Source organism: Crinia signifera, chromosome 8, assembly GCF_055691185.1.
Source record: "Crinia signifera chromosome 8, ASM5569118v1, whole genome shotgun sequence".
In the NCBI taxonomy this organism is placed as follows: domain Eukaryota; kingdom Metazoa; phylum Chordata; class Amphibia; order Anura; family Myobatrachidae; genus Crinia; species Crinia signifera.
This window is the reverse complement of record NC_139224.1, coordinates 6,375,645-6,392,061: the sequence shown is the minus strand read 5'-3', so window position 1 is coordinate 6,392,061 and position 16,417 is coordinate 6,375,645. Positions and strand designations below refer to the sequence as shown.

The 16,417-nt window shown below is 48.8% G+C and overlaps 1 protein-coding gene across 3 annotated transcripts in view; it reads right to left on the bottom strand.

The window, feature by feature from the left end:
- Positions 1-16,417, bottom strand: part of PLXNA1 (plexin A1) — a 223,188-nt gene that overhangs the window by 99,829 nt on the left and 106,942 nt on the right. For all 3 annotated transcript variants that reach the window (XM_083155655.1, XM_083155654.1, XM_083155656.1), the window contains exon 4: positions 10,135-10,275. In XM_083155655.1, coding sequence (XP_083011781.1) covers positions 10,135-10,275 — 141 coding nt within the window. The remainder of the gene's footprint in view (positions 1-10,134; positions 10,276-16,417) is intronic.

Below are 16,417 nucleotides of genomic sequence, written 5' to 3'. Positions count from 1 at the left end.
CCGAGACCAGCACACACAGACGCAGGACAGGCTCCAGCAGATATACAGAGACCAGCACACACAGACGCAGGACATGCTCCAGCAGATAGAGACCAGCACACACAGACGCAGGACATGCTCCAGCAGATATACAGAGACCAGCACACACAGACGCAGGACATGCTCCAGCAAATACAGAGACCAGCACACACAGATGCAGGACTTGCTCCAGCAGATATACCGAGACCAGCACACACAGACGCAGGACTTGCTCCAGCAGATAGCGACCAGCACACACAGACGCAGGACATGCTCCAGCAGATACAGAGACCAGTACACACAGACGCAGGACTTGCACCAGCAAATACAGAGATCAGCACACAAAGACACAGGAATTGCTCCAGCAGATACAGAGACCAGCACACACAGACGCAGGACTTGCACCAGCAGATATACCTAGACCAGCACACAAACAGACGCAGGACATGCTCCAGCAGATACAGAGACCAGTACACACAGACGCAGGACAGGCTCCAGCAGATACAGAGACCAGCACACACAGACGCAGGACAGGCTCCAGCAGATACAGAGACCAGCACACACTGACGCAGGACTTGCTCCAGCAGATACAGAGACCAGCACACACAGACGCAGGACAGGCTCCAGCAGATACAGAGACCAGCACACAGACTCAGGACTTGCTCCAGCAGATAGAGACCAGCACACAGACGCAGGACTTGCTCCAGCAGATACAGAGACCAGCACAAACACAGACGCAGGACAGGCTCCAGCAGATACAGAGACCAGCACACACACAGACGCAGGACTTGCTCCAGCAGATACAGAGACCAGCGCGCGCACACACAGACGCAGGACTTGCTCCAGCAGATACAGAGACCAGCACACACAGACGCAGGACAGGCTCCAGCAGATACAGAGACCAGCACACAGACTCAGGACTTGCTCCAGCAGATAGAGACCAGCACACAGACGCAGGACTTGCTCCAGCAGATACAGAGACCAGCACAAACACAGACGCAGGACAGGCTCCAGCAGATACAGAGACCAGCACACACACAGACGCAGGACTTGCTCCAGCAGATACAGAGACCAGCGCGCGCACACACAGACGCAGGACTTGCTCCAGCAGATACAGAGACCAGCACACACAGACGCAGGACTTGCTCCAGCAGAGACAGAGACCAGCACACACAGACGCAGGACTTGCTCCAGCAGAGACAGAGACCAGCACACAGACTCAGGACTTGCTCCAGCAGATAGAGACCAGCACACACAGAAGCAGGATTTGCTCCAGCAGATATAGAGACCAGCACACACACAGACGCAGGACTTGCTCCAGCAAATACAGAGACCAGCACACACACACAGACAGACGCAGGACTTGCTCCAGCAGATACAGAGCGTGCACGCGCACGCGCACACACACACAGACACACACACAGGACACTCAGAGGTACTTATGTATTATCTGGGCTCCCATGTTAAATGCACCCCATTCTTTCATACCCCTACTATCCAACTACGCATGGAGTTGATTTTATATAGCGTGGCGAGCGCAGCGAGGGGACTCGGTCTCATAAGAAAAATGGGAGCCCAGATATTACATAAGTACCTACTCAGACAATACCCGGTGTCGCTGCCACTTTACATTTCATAGGATGCGGATTGCAGCCGCGTGTTCTTTGATTCAGGGAAGCCGCCTAAAGCGCCATCTACGCAGCGTCCTGGAGACGCAGAGGGAAGACACTGTTTTCTGAGACTCAGATTCCTCCCTCAATCCTGAGGAACTAAACGGCTGGATAGAGGGTACTTTCATCTGATACAGCCGTCAATGGCTCTCATGAAATGTATTAATATTTGCCCACAGGCAGTGAAGTAATTAAATTCCACATGGAACGACTTGTTAATTTAAGCTGGCCATTCTTAAATTTGCAGCTCCAGGCACCTTTTTGGAATTAAATGACTGGAGCCCCCCCATGATAAGGGTCTTCAGCTCCCCGCTGCCTGGATGCCACCGCCTGTGTTACTAAATTACAATGGCAATGAGAGAGGAAAAAAAAAAAGTTGAAGAGTGAAAAGAAAGAGAGGGGGGGGGGGGGGGGGCGCGACACAATGGTAAATAAGGGACATACGACCCCCAACCATAGCTCCTGTGCATGTCCGTGCACATGGGTAACCGTGTGGTACCCAAAGACAAAATGAAATATGATGTCATTATGGGGACAACAGATTACCGGGGCATTAGAAGGACGATGTAACCAAGCATGAGCCGTACAGAAATAGAACACACAGCTGGACTCCCAACCTTACTAGATAACGCAACTTCAATGCATCACTGGCCTCAGAACTAGCCTAGATAATCTATCATATGAAGGACACCTTGCCGGGCCACCTGTCCCCATAGCCTGGGATTATGTCACCTGCACTTTTCCTTCCACGCTACGAGCTGAACAGCAAGATGGAAATCTGGACACACCGGGTGTTACGAGGAGATTGCAAGCTGGCAGATCGATGAAATGGGCCATGGGATGCGAGGAGGTTATGTAATATGCCATTTACACAGCAACATCAACAGGGACAAAACTTCTATCTGTCTGTCCCTTACAAAGACTACATTGCCCTAAAAGTGGCTTGGTGAATGGGGAATATTCAACAGACATCACTGAAATATATAACTGACAGGCTTTGCTTTAGCATTTTAGCTTTTTGACCCCAATGCGATCCTTTCAGCCACTGACTAGGATTGTGGCTCTGTGGTTTGCTCTGAGGAGAGATGATGCATGCTACATTTCCTTGGCGCCTGCGACTCCTACGCACTGTGTGCACCCCTGAATCAGGCCCGAGGTCAGATAGGGTTTTATACATGAAGAGAATGTATTCTGTCCTAACACTGTATATTGATCACCGTTTTGGCACTGCAGCGTGCGCACAATGTTTGCTGTCTGCCATTAAAAGAAGACGGATTTTTGGGCCAGATTGACGGAACCTTTCACAGTACGAGTCGAGAGGCGTGCAAACAATGCCAGACTACCAGGATGAGCAGGTTCACTGCTGGGACCGTTCCAGGCGCATCCCCATCTTAATCCGACAGATTTGGTCAGCGTCCAAGCAGGTCCCGGAGGAAGATAAAGAATTTCAGAGGAGTTTGTGTGGGAGATTAGGACCGGTAGGACGGCCGTCAGCTTTCTTCCAGTTATCAAAATTGGGAAATCTGTTAGGGCTCAGGGACAAGGATTAGGAGCAGAACTCCACATACCCTCCTTCCACCAAGCCTCGCAGGTAAGGAACAGGGCTGGGATGGAAGGAACAGGCCTCGCAGGTAAGGAACAGGCCTGGGACGGAAGGAACAGGCCTGGGACAGAAGGAACAGGCCTGGGACAGAAGGAACAGGCCTGGGACAGAAGGAACAGGCCTGGGACAGAAGGAACAGGCCTCGCAGGTAAGGAACAGGCCTCGCAGGTAAGGAACAGGCCTGGGACGGAAGGAACAGGCCTCGCAGGTAAGGAACAGGGCTGGGACGGAAGGAACAGGCCTGGGACAGAAGGAACAGGCCTGGGACAGAAGGAACAGGCCTCGCAGGTAAGGAACAGGGCTGGGACGGAAGGAACAGGCCTGGGACGGAAGGAACAGGCCTCGCAGGTAAGGAACAGGGCTGGGACGGAAGGAACAGGCCTGGGACAGAAGGAACAGGCCTGGGACAGAAGGAACAGGCCTCGCAGGTAAGGAACAGGCCTGGGACGGAAGGAACAGGCCTCGCAGGTAAGGAACAGGGCTGGGACGGAAGGAACAGGCCTCGCAGGTAAGGAACAGGGCTGGGACGGAAGGAACAGGGCTGGGACGGAAGGAACAGGCCTCGCAGGTAAGGAACAGGGCTGGGACGGAAGGAACAGGCCTCGCAGGTAAGGAACAGGGCTGGGACGAAAGGAACAGGCCTCGCAGGTAAGGAACAGGGCTGGGACGGAAGGAACAGGCCTCGCAGGTAAGGAACAGGGCTGGGACGAAAGGAACAGGCCTCGCAGGTAAGGAACAGGCCTGGGACGGAAGGAACAGGCCTCGCAGGTAAGGAACAGGGCTGGGACGGAAGGAACAGGCCTGGGACAGAAGGAACAGGCCTGGGACAGAAGGAACAGGCCTCGCAGGTAAGGAACAGGCCTGGGACGGAAGGAACAGGCCTCGCAGGTAAGGAACAGGGCTGGGACGGAAGGAAAGGCCTCGCAGGTAAGGAACAGGGCTGGGACGGAAGGAACAGGGCTGGGACGGAAGGAACAGGCCTCGCAGGTAAGGAACAGGGCTGGGACGGAAGGAACAGGCCTCGCAGGTAAGGAACAGGGCTGGGACGAAAGGAACAGGCCTCGCAGGTAGGGAACAGGGCTGGGACGGAAGGAACAGGCCTCGCAGGTAAGGAACAGGGCTGGGACGGAAGGAACAGGCCTCGCAGGTAAGGAACAGGCCTCGCAGGTAAGGAACAGGCCTCGCAGGTAAGGAACAGGCCTCGCAGGTAAGGAACAGGCCTCGCAGGTAAGGAACAGGCCTCGCAGGTAAGGAACAGGGCTGGGACGGAAGGAACGCCGTACAACGAAACACGTCAGGACGGGATATGGTCACTAGGTGGACAAGCAGAAGGTCCACACCACTAGGTCTCCATGACTGAAGATCGACAAGTGTCGACAGGCGGTGTTTCATGCCCTACCATCCATTAGTGTGTGGTTGGAGGATTAAAGTGTGCGCCAAGCGTAGTGAGACACCGTGGCCGAAGCATGGCAGCGAGCCATTCGAGGGGACGCGGTGCTATGTTTCGGTGTCCATGTCGACATTTGGGTAAAAGACAGTGGAAAACCCCATGTCGACCTTATGACTGTTGACCTTCCCCATGTCGACCTAATGACCCTGTCAACCTAACCTGTGTCGACGTTCCTGCATGTCAACCTAGTGGTGTCCATCTAATGATCCATAGCCGTTAGCACAGTATAGGGCGTCACAGTACAACACAGACTGACTACATATAACAAAATTGGAATTAGCAAAGACTCGGATATTGGAGAACAGCCCTGCAATTACAAGCTCTAAAAACTCGCTGGTGTTTGAGGATGGGGGGGGGGGGGGATTGTTTCAAAGATTGGCGAGAGATAAAGTATGAAGCAATTGGCTCCGAAGTCTCTCTCCATCGTTTGAAACTTCCACCCCCATATGGATCGGAATAGAAGGGGCAAAGGGTGGTTATACTAATGCTTCATTCATTTAGGCTATTCTACGTTAACGATAATTCTGGTTAATGTATACAATACAAGACTAATGCTCCAGATGCCATGAAAGCATGATGGAATGTGTGCAGCCAATCCGTTCGCTAGCAGCTAGTGACATCACCGGTAGCGGGAACTTGTACTGACAATGCGTACACTGAAATGTGCCTAGAACACATTGTTTAAGTAGATATAATGTAACGACAGAACGTCTGTAGTTGAAATTTATTTGCGAAATACACAAATTGATATTTGCGAGCGTTTCTGTGAGCGCTGGGGAATTGTAGGACCTCTTTGATGTGATTATTGGCGCAGCTCCCCCCCAACCTCATAGGAAAAAAATTATCTAGTCATTGTAAATGTAAATTTTCCTGGGAGAGAGAAAGGGGGGGGGGGGGGGGAGCTGGGAAGAGGGGGGCTGTAGCCTTTGCAGAGCGAGCGAGGTATAACTTGCGGGGAGATGTTTTCTCCTCTCTCCGTGCCATTACTGGCGGTTTCACAGAAAATTACAGCAACTACAAATGAAAGGGGTAATTATGCAAAAGTGGCTTCTCCAAAGCAATATGTATGTATAATAAATGCATATTTAACAGAAAACAATTACAAACTAATTTAAAGGGACATCCGAGTGAAAATATCACTTATTCTAAAGCTTAAAAAAAAAAAACCCAAACAGATGTATTTGCGGAATTAAAAGAGTGCGCCATTACTGCTATTGAGGAGAGAATTATATTCTGTTGTTGTTTAAGTTACTCGCTGACAACGGCATCTGTTAATATGGGGTTGGGAAGGGGATTACATTACAGAGAACGCTGTGAAGAGGGGCACAATGCGCATAGTTGGAGTGGTAACGTGCTGCTGTGCCTGATTCTGCCCAGAGGGGTATAGGTACGCCACAGGTACATCGAGACACCAATACCTGAAAAGACAGTATGTACAATCTACCTTCGCCTGTAGGACAGCGGTTTTTAACCTGTGTGCTGTGGCACACTATTGTGCCTTCAGCTGAACTCAATGTGCCACCAGACCTAGAGTTGTCCATACTAGTTTACAACTACCACCAGTTCATCTGTTATTCACCGGTCTTTTGTTTTTATGTGAGGGACAAAGTATTTTATTTTCGTTACCTGTGGGGACCAGTGTGATTTTTTTTTCATATGCAAACCAATTGGTCTTTTTTTTTTCCTGTGGGAGCAAACGTGTTCTTTCCTGTGGTGGTTCATCAAAAATAATCCATAAAAAAACAGATTGTAGTGCACCAATCTCCACCGTCACCCATGTGCCCAAGGCAGGAACAGAGGCAATCTAATATCTGATTGGACGGACTATCATCCACTAATTGTACCAGTTACATTTTGAACGTAAAGCAGACAGTGGTCTTTTTAAACAAAGCATAAAAACTTGGTCAGAACAGAGCCTCTAGTGGACAATCTCATTGAGAGTTACTACTGCAGTCCTGGTTTTAAGGATATCCATGCTTTAGCGCAGGTGACTAAATTAGCTCCACAGGCCATTTAATAAATAAATGGTTCAGGCAGCCACAAGACCCCCGACGGGAGCCTGTGGCTAACTGAACTTGGCTGCGATTACCATTTAGATATCACTACGCTCGACCCTGTAATCAGGTTATGGATTATTTTTAACCTTTGAGGTGTTAGCGGGGGATAAGATGTCGCAATCGCAACACAACGGCTATAAATCCAATTCAATTTTGATTTGGACAAAAATACAGGGAGGCCGGTCCCGTGTGAGGTTCCATTTAATGGATACTCTGGACTAAAGACGTATTAGCAACTATCTCCAGAAATCTCCAAGGCCGGATCAATACCTCTTCCAAGAAGCAATTCTATTTTCTTATTCCACAAGGGATGCTGCAAGATGAAAGCATATCTAATATCCCCCCCTCGGATTGTACCCCGTGCTCGCAGAGTGCCGCCGGAGACCCGGGGATCGGCATCCAGCCTGGAAGGGTTGCAGGCATTTCATTAATTGCTCCTCTACTTTGATTAAAAACCTTCTTCAGGCCCACTTGCAGCCATGCATTTAATTACATTCTCCGCTGCCCTGATACGGTCCCCCCCCCCCCCCCCCCATCAAATATTTGAACTTTATTAACAAAGGGGGGACAGTCGCACAGCGAGCTTAAGTTCTAGTGTGAGCTGGTAGGGGATAAAAGGGAGAGGGGGTAATAAGCCCGAAAAATGTTAGAGAGAGAAAAGAACGATTGCAGATCAAAAAACACAAAGAAAATCCCCTTACATTGAGCGGCGACAATGTATAGAGGATTAACCGCTGTTCACAGAAAATGTATTTCTGTCCATCGTAAAAAAGGCGGCTGAAAATACTTTTATTTCATTTTAAAGTCGTCAAAATTGGACGGTCTTAAAATGCTGTTGTCTTTATGAATAGGTATCTGTAGGGCCGATAGATCATGTCTAGGTCAGAAAGATCAATAGGTCAACATGGGATTTTTTTTGTAATTTTTTAAACTTTTCATTACTTTACCGTTCCCAAATTGGCGTTTACAGGGTTAGGCGCGTATCTGCCCATTATTTATCCAAGGCACCAAACCATGCAATCATTGTCACAGATATGCATGTGGGTTGCATGGTATACTATGCTACATATAAATAATTAATAAATCCGCCCCAAATTGCATCAAAGGAAAGTCAAAATCGACAAGTGTCCATCTCTTCCAAAGTAAGCGGAAGTGGTTGTGGGAGATTAAACATAACAAGTTGTCACATTCCGGCCACTCAGGATGCAATAGAAGTTTGTTCGGGAGATTCGACTGGCGGTTCTGCGCCCCCATTTGGTGCCAATTTATACAGCACGCCCCAGTCGGAGTTCTAGAACAGAGATCGGCCCTCTGGGGGGTGCAGTTGAGGTGTGAAACACTTCCACGGCTGTCAGCCTATTGTTCAAAACCCCTCACAACTTTCTGTACTCAGATGCAGGAGTGCAGGGAGGGGGGGGGGGGGGAGAGATATCCTAGCGGGGGAGGAACTCAGCGGAAGGGCTGTCACACATGGATAGAGAACGAGGGCCTTCAAACCTGTACAGTTCCAATATCTCCCAATCCATCAGTCTCCTCAAAGCCAGAACAGCAGGGAGAGAGAGCTGTCACCCGTCCCGTTTCCAACCGAGAGATGCGTGCATGGATAACGATAAAGAGATGGTCTCCTACTGCCTGGTCCCCTGTTCTACTGCCCCATCCAGAGACGCAGCAATCCAATCAGGATCCAGGAGGAGCATCACCGTGACGGTACCTGGGCTGACAGGTCCTTGTCATCTACTCACTTTGTGGTTTATTCTATGTATTTTCCCTGAGACGGCTCCTCAGGACGGATGTGGCAGCTGGAAGTCAGTTTGGAGCCGAGGGTTTTATCAGCGGAGGGAGCGCTGGCTAAGGAAGCGTAGAGGCGCGTTGGGGACCGTCTGCGGCCTCACAGTTACTTGGATGATAACAATGACACCTGAACAGGCGGCTGCACCTCTACTGTAGGCGTTACTGGAGCCAACTCTCAGCCAAAAGCCCCATATTGACCCAGACCATACAAAAACCGGGCTCAGTATGGCTGTGAGAATTCCTCTGCCAAGTTTTCTTGCATTCAATCTTTAGAACCTCGTCTGTGCAAACCTGAGCTATAACATATATATATATATATATATATATATATGTCAATGGCTACAGGCTATGAGGAGGCAGACATCTGCCCTTTTCTGTGTCTCTCTAACCTTTTAGAAAACCTTGCTCCTATTGAGTGGATTTAAAAGAAAAAGTAGTTCCCAGCTGAGATGCTGTTGTTATGGGCGGCTCACGGGGCTCGGATCATGGCATTCCTTTCCCCTAGGGAAGCAACAGCCGAGCGGTGTACTCCCAAGTGGATCTTAGGCCTTTTGTCAGGAGGTCCTGACAGCGTCACACAAGGCGTAATTAGCATGACAATTCCTGGACTACAGAGAGGACCCCCGGGACCACCAGTGCCCTATACAGAACTTCTCATGCCAAAGTATTACGTCCCTAGCAACTGCTCGGAAGGGTGAGGGTCACAGCCCCCGGCTAGCCGTCACACGTATGAGAATGGCCTTCAGCCCAACACAGGGTTTTGGGAGAGCACATTTGTCATTGTGCTGACGGCTCTCTCAAGTAAAAGAGTGATTTAGACTATTCGTGAAGAGCGCCCCTTGTGGAGGGTTCTTCAAAAGGCACAGGAAATTAGTTTTGCATCAGACTCACTTCATCAAAACGTGAGGTAAAAAGCAGAGATATGAACTAAAATCTCACTTTACCGCAAACGTTCCTGTGGGGCGATACATTCATTCTGTGTACGTTCACACCTGAGTATCGGCCACTGCAAGCGTCCATAACTAAACAGCAATGTGACCTTTCCTGGGGCAGGAAACGAAACGCGCGGCCTGAGCTGCCGCATGACAAACAACAACACTTCTCTGAGGAATAATAATAACCACACTTTGCAGAATCGCACAGATTCAGGTAGGACTTTTTGAAAACAAGACCATTTATAAACGAAGATTCCATATCATCATCACCATTGATTATGTATATGGCCCCACAAGTAAAAACGAAAACCATCGCTCATCGAGGCCGTCATCAGCGCGTGTGGCATTGCCGGCATCACACCAGGCCACCATCGCTATCGCTGGGTACAAATATCGGATAATGTGTGCCCAGCATAAGAGACAGAAAAAAGCACAAGGGGTGGGAGGGCCCTGCTCGTGAAAGCTTACATTATAAATAGGGCGCGCAGCCAGCAAAGTAGCAAGATGGTCTTATAAAGATAATAAAGAACAATTTAGATAAAGCAAACTCCTTATGGATATATATAATATAATACAAATGTAAAAATATATATATATTTTTTTTAATCACCTGTTTCTCCGTCATAGCGTAGATATACTGCCGGTCAGGGCTCAGGACCAAATCCCTCAAGATGGCGTTCCCTTCGTGTACCAGCACGTTTTCATACTGCTGTGTGGCGTGGGGGGAGGGGCCAGACAAGTCCACCAGGATCTGTGCAAGAACAAAAACAGAACGAGTTACCTCACGCAAAGCCTGTAAACAACAGATTTGTCCTGAATCGAATATAAACTGATTAAATGTTAGAGAAGTCACATCACCAGCAAGCAGCAGAGGCGGCCATTTTGTTGCCTGGACCGAACCAAATGTGATGCATGAGGCACGTCTCAGTAATGTCATTGGTTCCCGGAAAACCTACAGGCTGCACATCGGTTTGGTCACAACAAAATGGCTGCCTCCGCTTCAAATCCGACATTGAGGACTAAAGTAGCACCATATATATATAGCAAAGAAAGGGTTAAAAGATGTTTAATTCGTTTGGGGACTGCCTGTTTAATTACAGCGGGTTATATCCCACAGCACAGGCGGATCGTTCCTCGGTCAATGCGCCAGGCTAATCCTAATGGCCGCGCAGTCATGTTTATGGCCATAGAGGAGGCGACGGCGGGTAGACAATGCTATTGAGCCCTTCAGATAAACTCCCAATGCTAATAAAAAGATTAGATGGACACAGACAAACACACGGAGCATTAGGCAAACACCACATTACAATCACTGCAGCAACTTGACATTAGTGAAGTGTGCGTCTCCGCTCTGTGAGAGTGTATAAGCCAATGTGAGTGCTTTACAATGATTACACATGGATGGCAGATAGAACCAGAGGAAAAGCAAATATTAACACAATAGACAGAGAAGCCCCCCCCCCCCCCCCCCCCTCTCCTTCCCTTCCCCTGTTCTGGAGCTGTGCATACAGGCAGACCGAGAGCCTGTATGGCATGTCAGGATGATACGCCGCTACACATTCCGGCAGTCGACGGGCAAGGTTGCTAAGACAACGCCGGCGACAAGAAATGCAGCTAGCGGACACGTGGTGCCAACAGGCCGGGATTAGCAGTGGTCAGAGAGGGATCCCAGAATAATGGCGGAGGTAGCGGGAGAGGGGTGCAGAGGGATGGGGGCTACTGGGAAACTGCAATGCAAGAGAAGCAAAGGGAGAATAAAGAGAGGGGACGTATAGAATAAATTAGGAGAGCCAGGTTGCTAATAAAAAAAAAAAAAAGATATGGCCATACATTAGAACGATCGAAATACCTCACGATATGCACACAATCTACCGCACAATCTGTTGTAACGTGCATTGGGCCTGGAATCGTTCTGATGTATGCCAGCTTTACAGAAGACGCCGGCCCCGGACCACGCACATGCGGGCACGGCATAAAGGCCGCATCCTGGGCACATGGAGGAGATTATAAACCAGATTTATTAAAAACAATAGAGAAATTGAACAGGGTGTTCTAGGCTCCAGGAAGGCCCAAATACTGAGGCAATGGCTACCGCCGTTTCAGTCAGGACAATGTCCCAGAATATGTTCATGGCAAAGGCCAAATGTTCTATGAATCCACGATGGCCCATGTAAGAGGAGTCTGTGACTGTTGTCAGGGCAGTCTGGCCACATACATTGGGTCCAATCCCTAGCTGAGCCCCCCACGCCGCCTCCCGTAGCAACAAGAAGCATCAATAGTTTATTTCACCACAACATTAATTAAAACAGAGGCAACGTGAGCTGCATGTAGACCCCCTTTAACTCCCCGCAGGCATGAAGATGGAGAAAGACGGGCCGTCTGCAGGCCCTGTAACCCTACTGGAGCTGCCCCCAGCCTGGAATGCGCCCTGAGGTACAAAGCTGCGAGCAGCGAGCCTGGACTCCCCTGAGCGCGCTCATTAGGATGGAAATATATGCCAGCGCGCAAACAAATCACAGGCCTCGTTTAATTAGAGGCAAGGCTTTGATTCACCGCCAGCAGCCCGATAACATCATTTGAGGATTATTTTTAGGCAGTTTTACTAAACAAATGTACTTAATTAAGAGAGGACCCTAAGCAGATTTAAAGAAACAGGGACGCTGTTTGCAAACAAGTGCAGAGAGAACGTAGCGCCGGTATTCAGGCGTTCGAATAGAATACACAAGTGACATTAATTAGGTAACCTTTGTACGGAAGGTGTTAGATGCAGTCTGAGAATTACATGTGAAGTTAGCAGAGTGGTCTAGGCCGCTGGGTGACTTGTAACATCCTTATAATTTACACTGTATAATGTGCTTGGCCTGAGCGGCTGGGTGCCACGTACCCTGACACTAGTACATCCTGCATCGGAGGGGCCTGGACTCATTCGCCTCACATTAGGACAGTTTGGAGGTTTGCTGAGGTAAGCTCAGCCCTTTTGTAGCCTTATAGCCATGTTCGGCATTTCCAATCCACCAGGGTCCGTCAACGTAGTGTGAGGTACTTGGTGCCTCGTGTCTCAAGGATGTGGGACTGCAGCCTAGTAAATCGGAGGACCGGTATACTGCGTGCACAGATCAGAGGACCACTCTAATGAACGGTTTCAGCCTACAAACGTAAGGTCGCTGGCTGAAATGATATCAGCGCAGTAACTCAGAGATTAGGCAGCGCCTCTAGAAGTGTCATCAGCTTCAGCCGCACAAAACCCAAGAAGCACAAATAACCCAATTCACAAATGGAAGATAAATCAATATTGCATGATTTCTCCAGCACAACCGAAGGTGTAATCTATCACAATGAAGGTGGGGACGGCTCAGAGTTCTCCGTTCAGCACAGAACCATCAGTTTAACAGTCAAATATAGAAAAACAAATTAAAAACCCTAAATTATAAGTTTTTTTTATTATTATTTAATTAAATAAACTGATTAATTACCAGCGTACAGCTGGTGAGGCCTTATCGTGGGCTGTACTAATATTCGTGAGTACACAGGCCATCAAGGCGCTAATAACCAGCACCTCACGAATATTAAGGACCTCATATACTGTGTGATTTGGGCACCCCCCCCCCTTTTTTTAACACTATTTAGATGCATCAAGCCGATAAATCGTGTGTAAAGTGTCATATCGTAGGTCTTTTACTTCCAATTTGATGCGTGGTCCAGTGCACAGCCGATAAGAGGTGGGACTGACATGGCTGCCACAAGTATTTGTCAGATATCGGAGCTGTGAATGGGTTTGCACGTAAAACATTGTATACAAAATGTCCGCATATGAAGTATATATAGCATGCGATCCAGCCGCCGGGGAGATGCCGGGACATGTGCGTCACATTCATTACCACGTATTAGTGTATGGGGGGGCCTTCTGACAGGCCTCATGGGTCACTATTTAGCATGGGTGGCTGCAAGAGGAAATTTCAGTGCCAACAGCTGGATCCACCTGAATGGAGCAACAATTGAATTACTCTGCCAGGCACCATCTAGTCGCAGCTGACTTGAAAAACAGTGAACCACCCCCCCCCCCCCCCCCCCCAGATGTCTAAATCTACTACATTTTGACCATGTCGCCCAAAAGTATGTTGACTTTTTCCATGCGTCGGCCACTTTTAAGGCCTAGGGGAAACTCTCAGCCGCTGCCAAAATGTCCGCCGCGATATTTGTGCCAACTCAATATTGCATCTTAATTCTGAACGCTGAGATTCCCACAAGAGATTAGATGCGTAAACCCCCCACCGTCCCTCACAACACAGACATGTTTGTTTTCCCAATTACAGTCAGGATCAGCACAGCTGATAACGGAATAAAAAGTCTATTAAAATATATTTTTGTTTTCAGTGCGCGCTCTGTACATAAGAATTCCGGGGTAATTGTATAATTGAGCTGTAAGTAGCGCCAGGCGAGGCAAGGAATAAAAAAAAAAGTAGAACAAATCTGAGTAAAATTTTTAAATGAATCCCTTTGGCTACAGCTGTCAAATTACATATTTCAATGATAGGAAATAAAGAAAATTTAAAGCGCGATTAAGTTGGCGGAGGACGAGAATGTGGGTCAGGGGAGGCTGTTCGACGACGTACACCCTGGTGTGCGTACAATGCAGGACGTGCCCGCGTTCACCTATTATCAGACTTTCCGCCTTAGTAACCAGTCGCAGAGACGACTCTCCCAAAAGGCGTCTGGTTTGCATGACGAATGCGCCAAAAGCGCAGTTCGTGAATACCCTGCGTGGTGCCATGTCGTGTGGCTTTTGTGCACAGAGGTGCTGAAATGTTTCACCGCCAGGGCCAGATGCACTAAGCTTCAAAAGTGATAAAATGGAGAGTGATAAATAACCAACCAATCAGCTCCTGTCTGATATTTTTCAAGCACAGCCTGTGACATGGCAGGTTGGAGCTGATTGGCTGGCTGTTTATCACTCTCCATTTTGTCCCTTTTGAATCTTAGGGAATCTGGCCCTCAGTCTTGTTCCCGGCACACATTACAGAATAACCGTAAGCACCAGATGTAATGCCATGACACTGGCGTACCGTGCAAACCTCTGTACGGCTCCATGCTGCCAGTCCCTGTGGCACTGAGAGATTGCAGTGAGGGGACTCTGACATTTATCAGACTTAATTCGGTGCTAATCCCTCCCACCCCCAGAACAGGCTTACTATTAATGTCAGATTCCATTTACAAGGTTCAGGACAGAGCATTAACTGCCAGTGACAGTAAGAAGAAGGAGCAGCCCAATTATATACATATGACTCTCGGAATGGCACGTCACCTAAGGGGAGGGGGGGGGGGGGGGGGTGTCAGGAAATGGGGCTTCAAGGCTTACCTGACTTATGCAAAGCAGGAGGACAAATAAACAGGTGCATCCAATTTGCAGGGGATTGCAGAGCCAACTTGATTATCAAGTGGCACAAAACGCAGACGGCACTAATCCCATTGGTCAGTATCACTAAACTGTCCCCAGCCGCTAAAACGGAGATTCCAGGACACGGAACAGTGACACCCACCTCCAACACAGCCCACCTAATAAAACTGCAGGTTAATCACTGCATCAGCCAGTAAAATCTGCGTGACCGCACACTACGCAGCGACCACCCCCAAAAATCAACCGTGCGTTAGGCCGCAGAACGCGGATTAGTTCAGGTTCCCGCTTCCGCAGCCCCCCCACTCCGCCGGCGTGCCGGGTAATAATTCATAGTTTATTAGTTTTTGGATGTGCTGCAAACTCCTGGCATCTAGTTAATTATGATTAGCGAAATGACGGAGATTAATCGCAGTCATTAGTAACGCGTCTTTAAAAGGGAGAGCGGTTAAAAACGGAGGGGTCGCCCGGCCATCCACTGAGAAAGGCGCACATGCCCAGCAGGAGGGCACAATGCATTATTAACCCTTTGCTTTACTAAAGAGGCGATTCGAACTGATTAACCCATCACTAGCGATATCGAGACCAGAGAACGGTAATATTGCGATACTTAAAAACAAAGCGCATTCATTTCCATCGCTTGTTACAAGGGTCAGATTAAAGCGCCAATGCACACAAGACAGTTACTGAAAATTAAAGGTTTTACAGGATAAACCAATAACGGTGTATTTTGATGTACGTAGACGGAACTGTTGTGACAAAAATAAAGTGGGGGCCGTTGTCTCTTCCGCAGACTCTCAGAGTTTGTGACGATGCTCTGCACCCTTATCTCTCTGCGGAGGTGATTAATTCCCCGTGACTGGCAGCCGCAACAGGAGCGAGCGCTCTCCGTGGCCGCACTTCAAAGCCGGGGGCTTATCTGCCTCAAACACACGCGGCAACCTTTTCAGAAAAACCCTTCACCGTTCCACGGGCCGAGTGCAGCCGGAGAATGGCAGGAGAGAATGGGGCCTTCCGTGTCATCCGTTCCACCTACTTGGGCCAAAGTCCTCTTATTTCCCCCCCCCCCCCCTGCTGTGTAATTCCCATCTTCCTACACTGGACATCACGCCATTCTGCGTGACATTCTCTGTTGCCGAAACAACCCTGGCACAAAAATAAAGGCATGTTCAATATATATATATATATATATATATATATATATATATATATATATATATATATCTATATCGTGCCGGGTATGTCCGTACAGCGCAAAGTAATGATTAACGGAACTTATTTAAATGATGCCTATGTGTAAAAGGGTAAAACATGTGACGGTCTGGAAGAACCAATTAAATCACATGTTGGCATTCGTCTACATGGCGGATGAAAGATGGAACGATTGGCTTGGGTGGACTTTGCTGGACTTGCAGGCCTGGGCTTTCTAATGGAGGCAGAGTTATGATACCCGGGATAAGGGCGCGTTCGGCACAGATGCAGGTGAATGGCACCAAAGCGC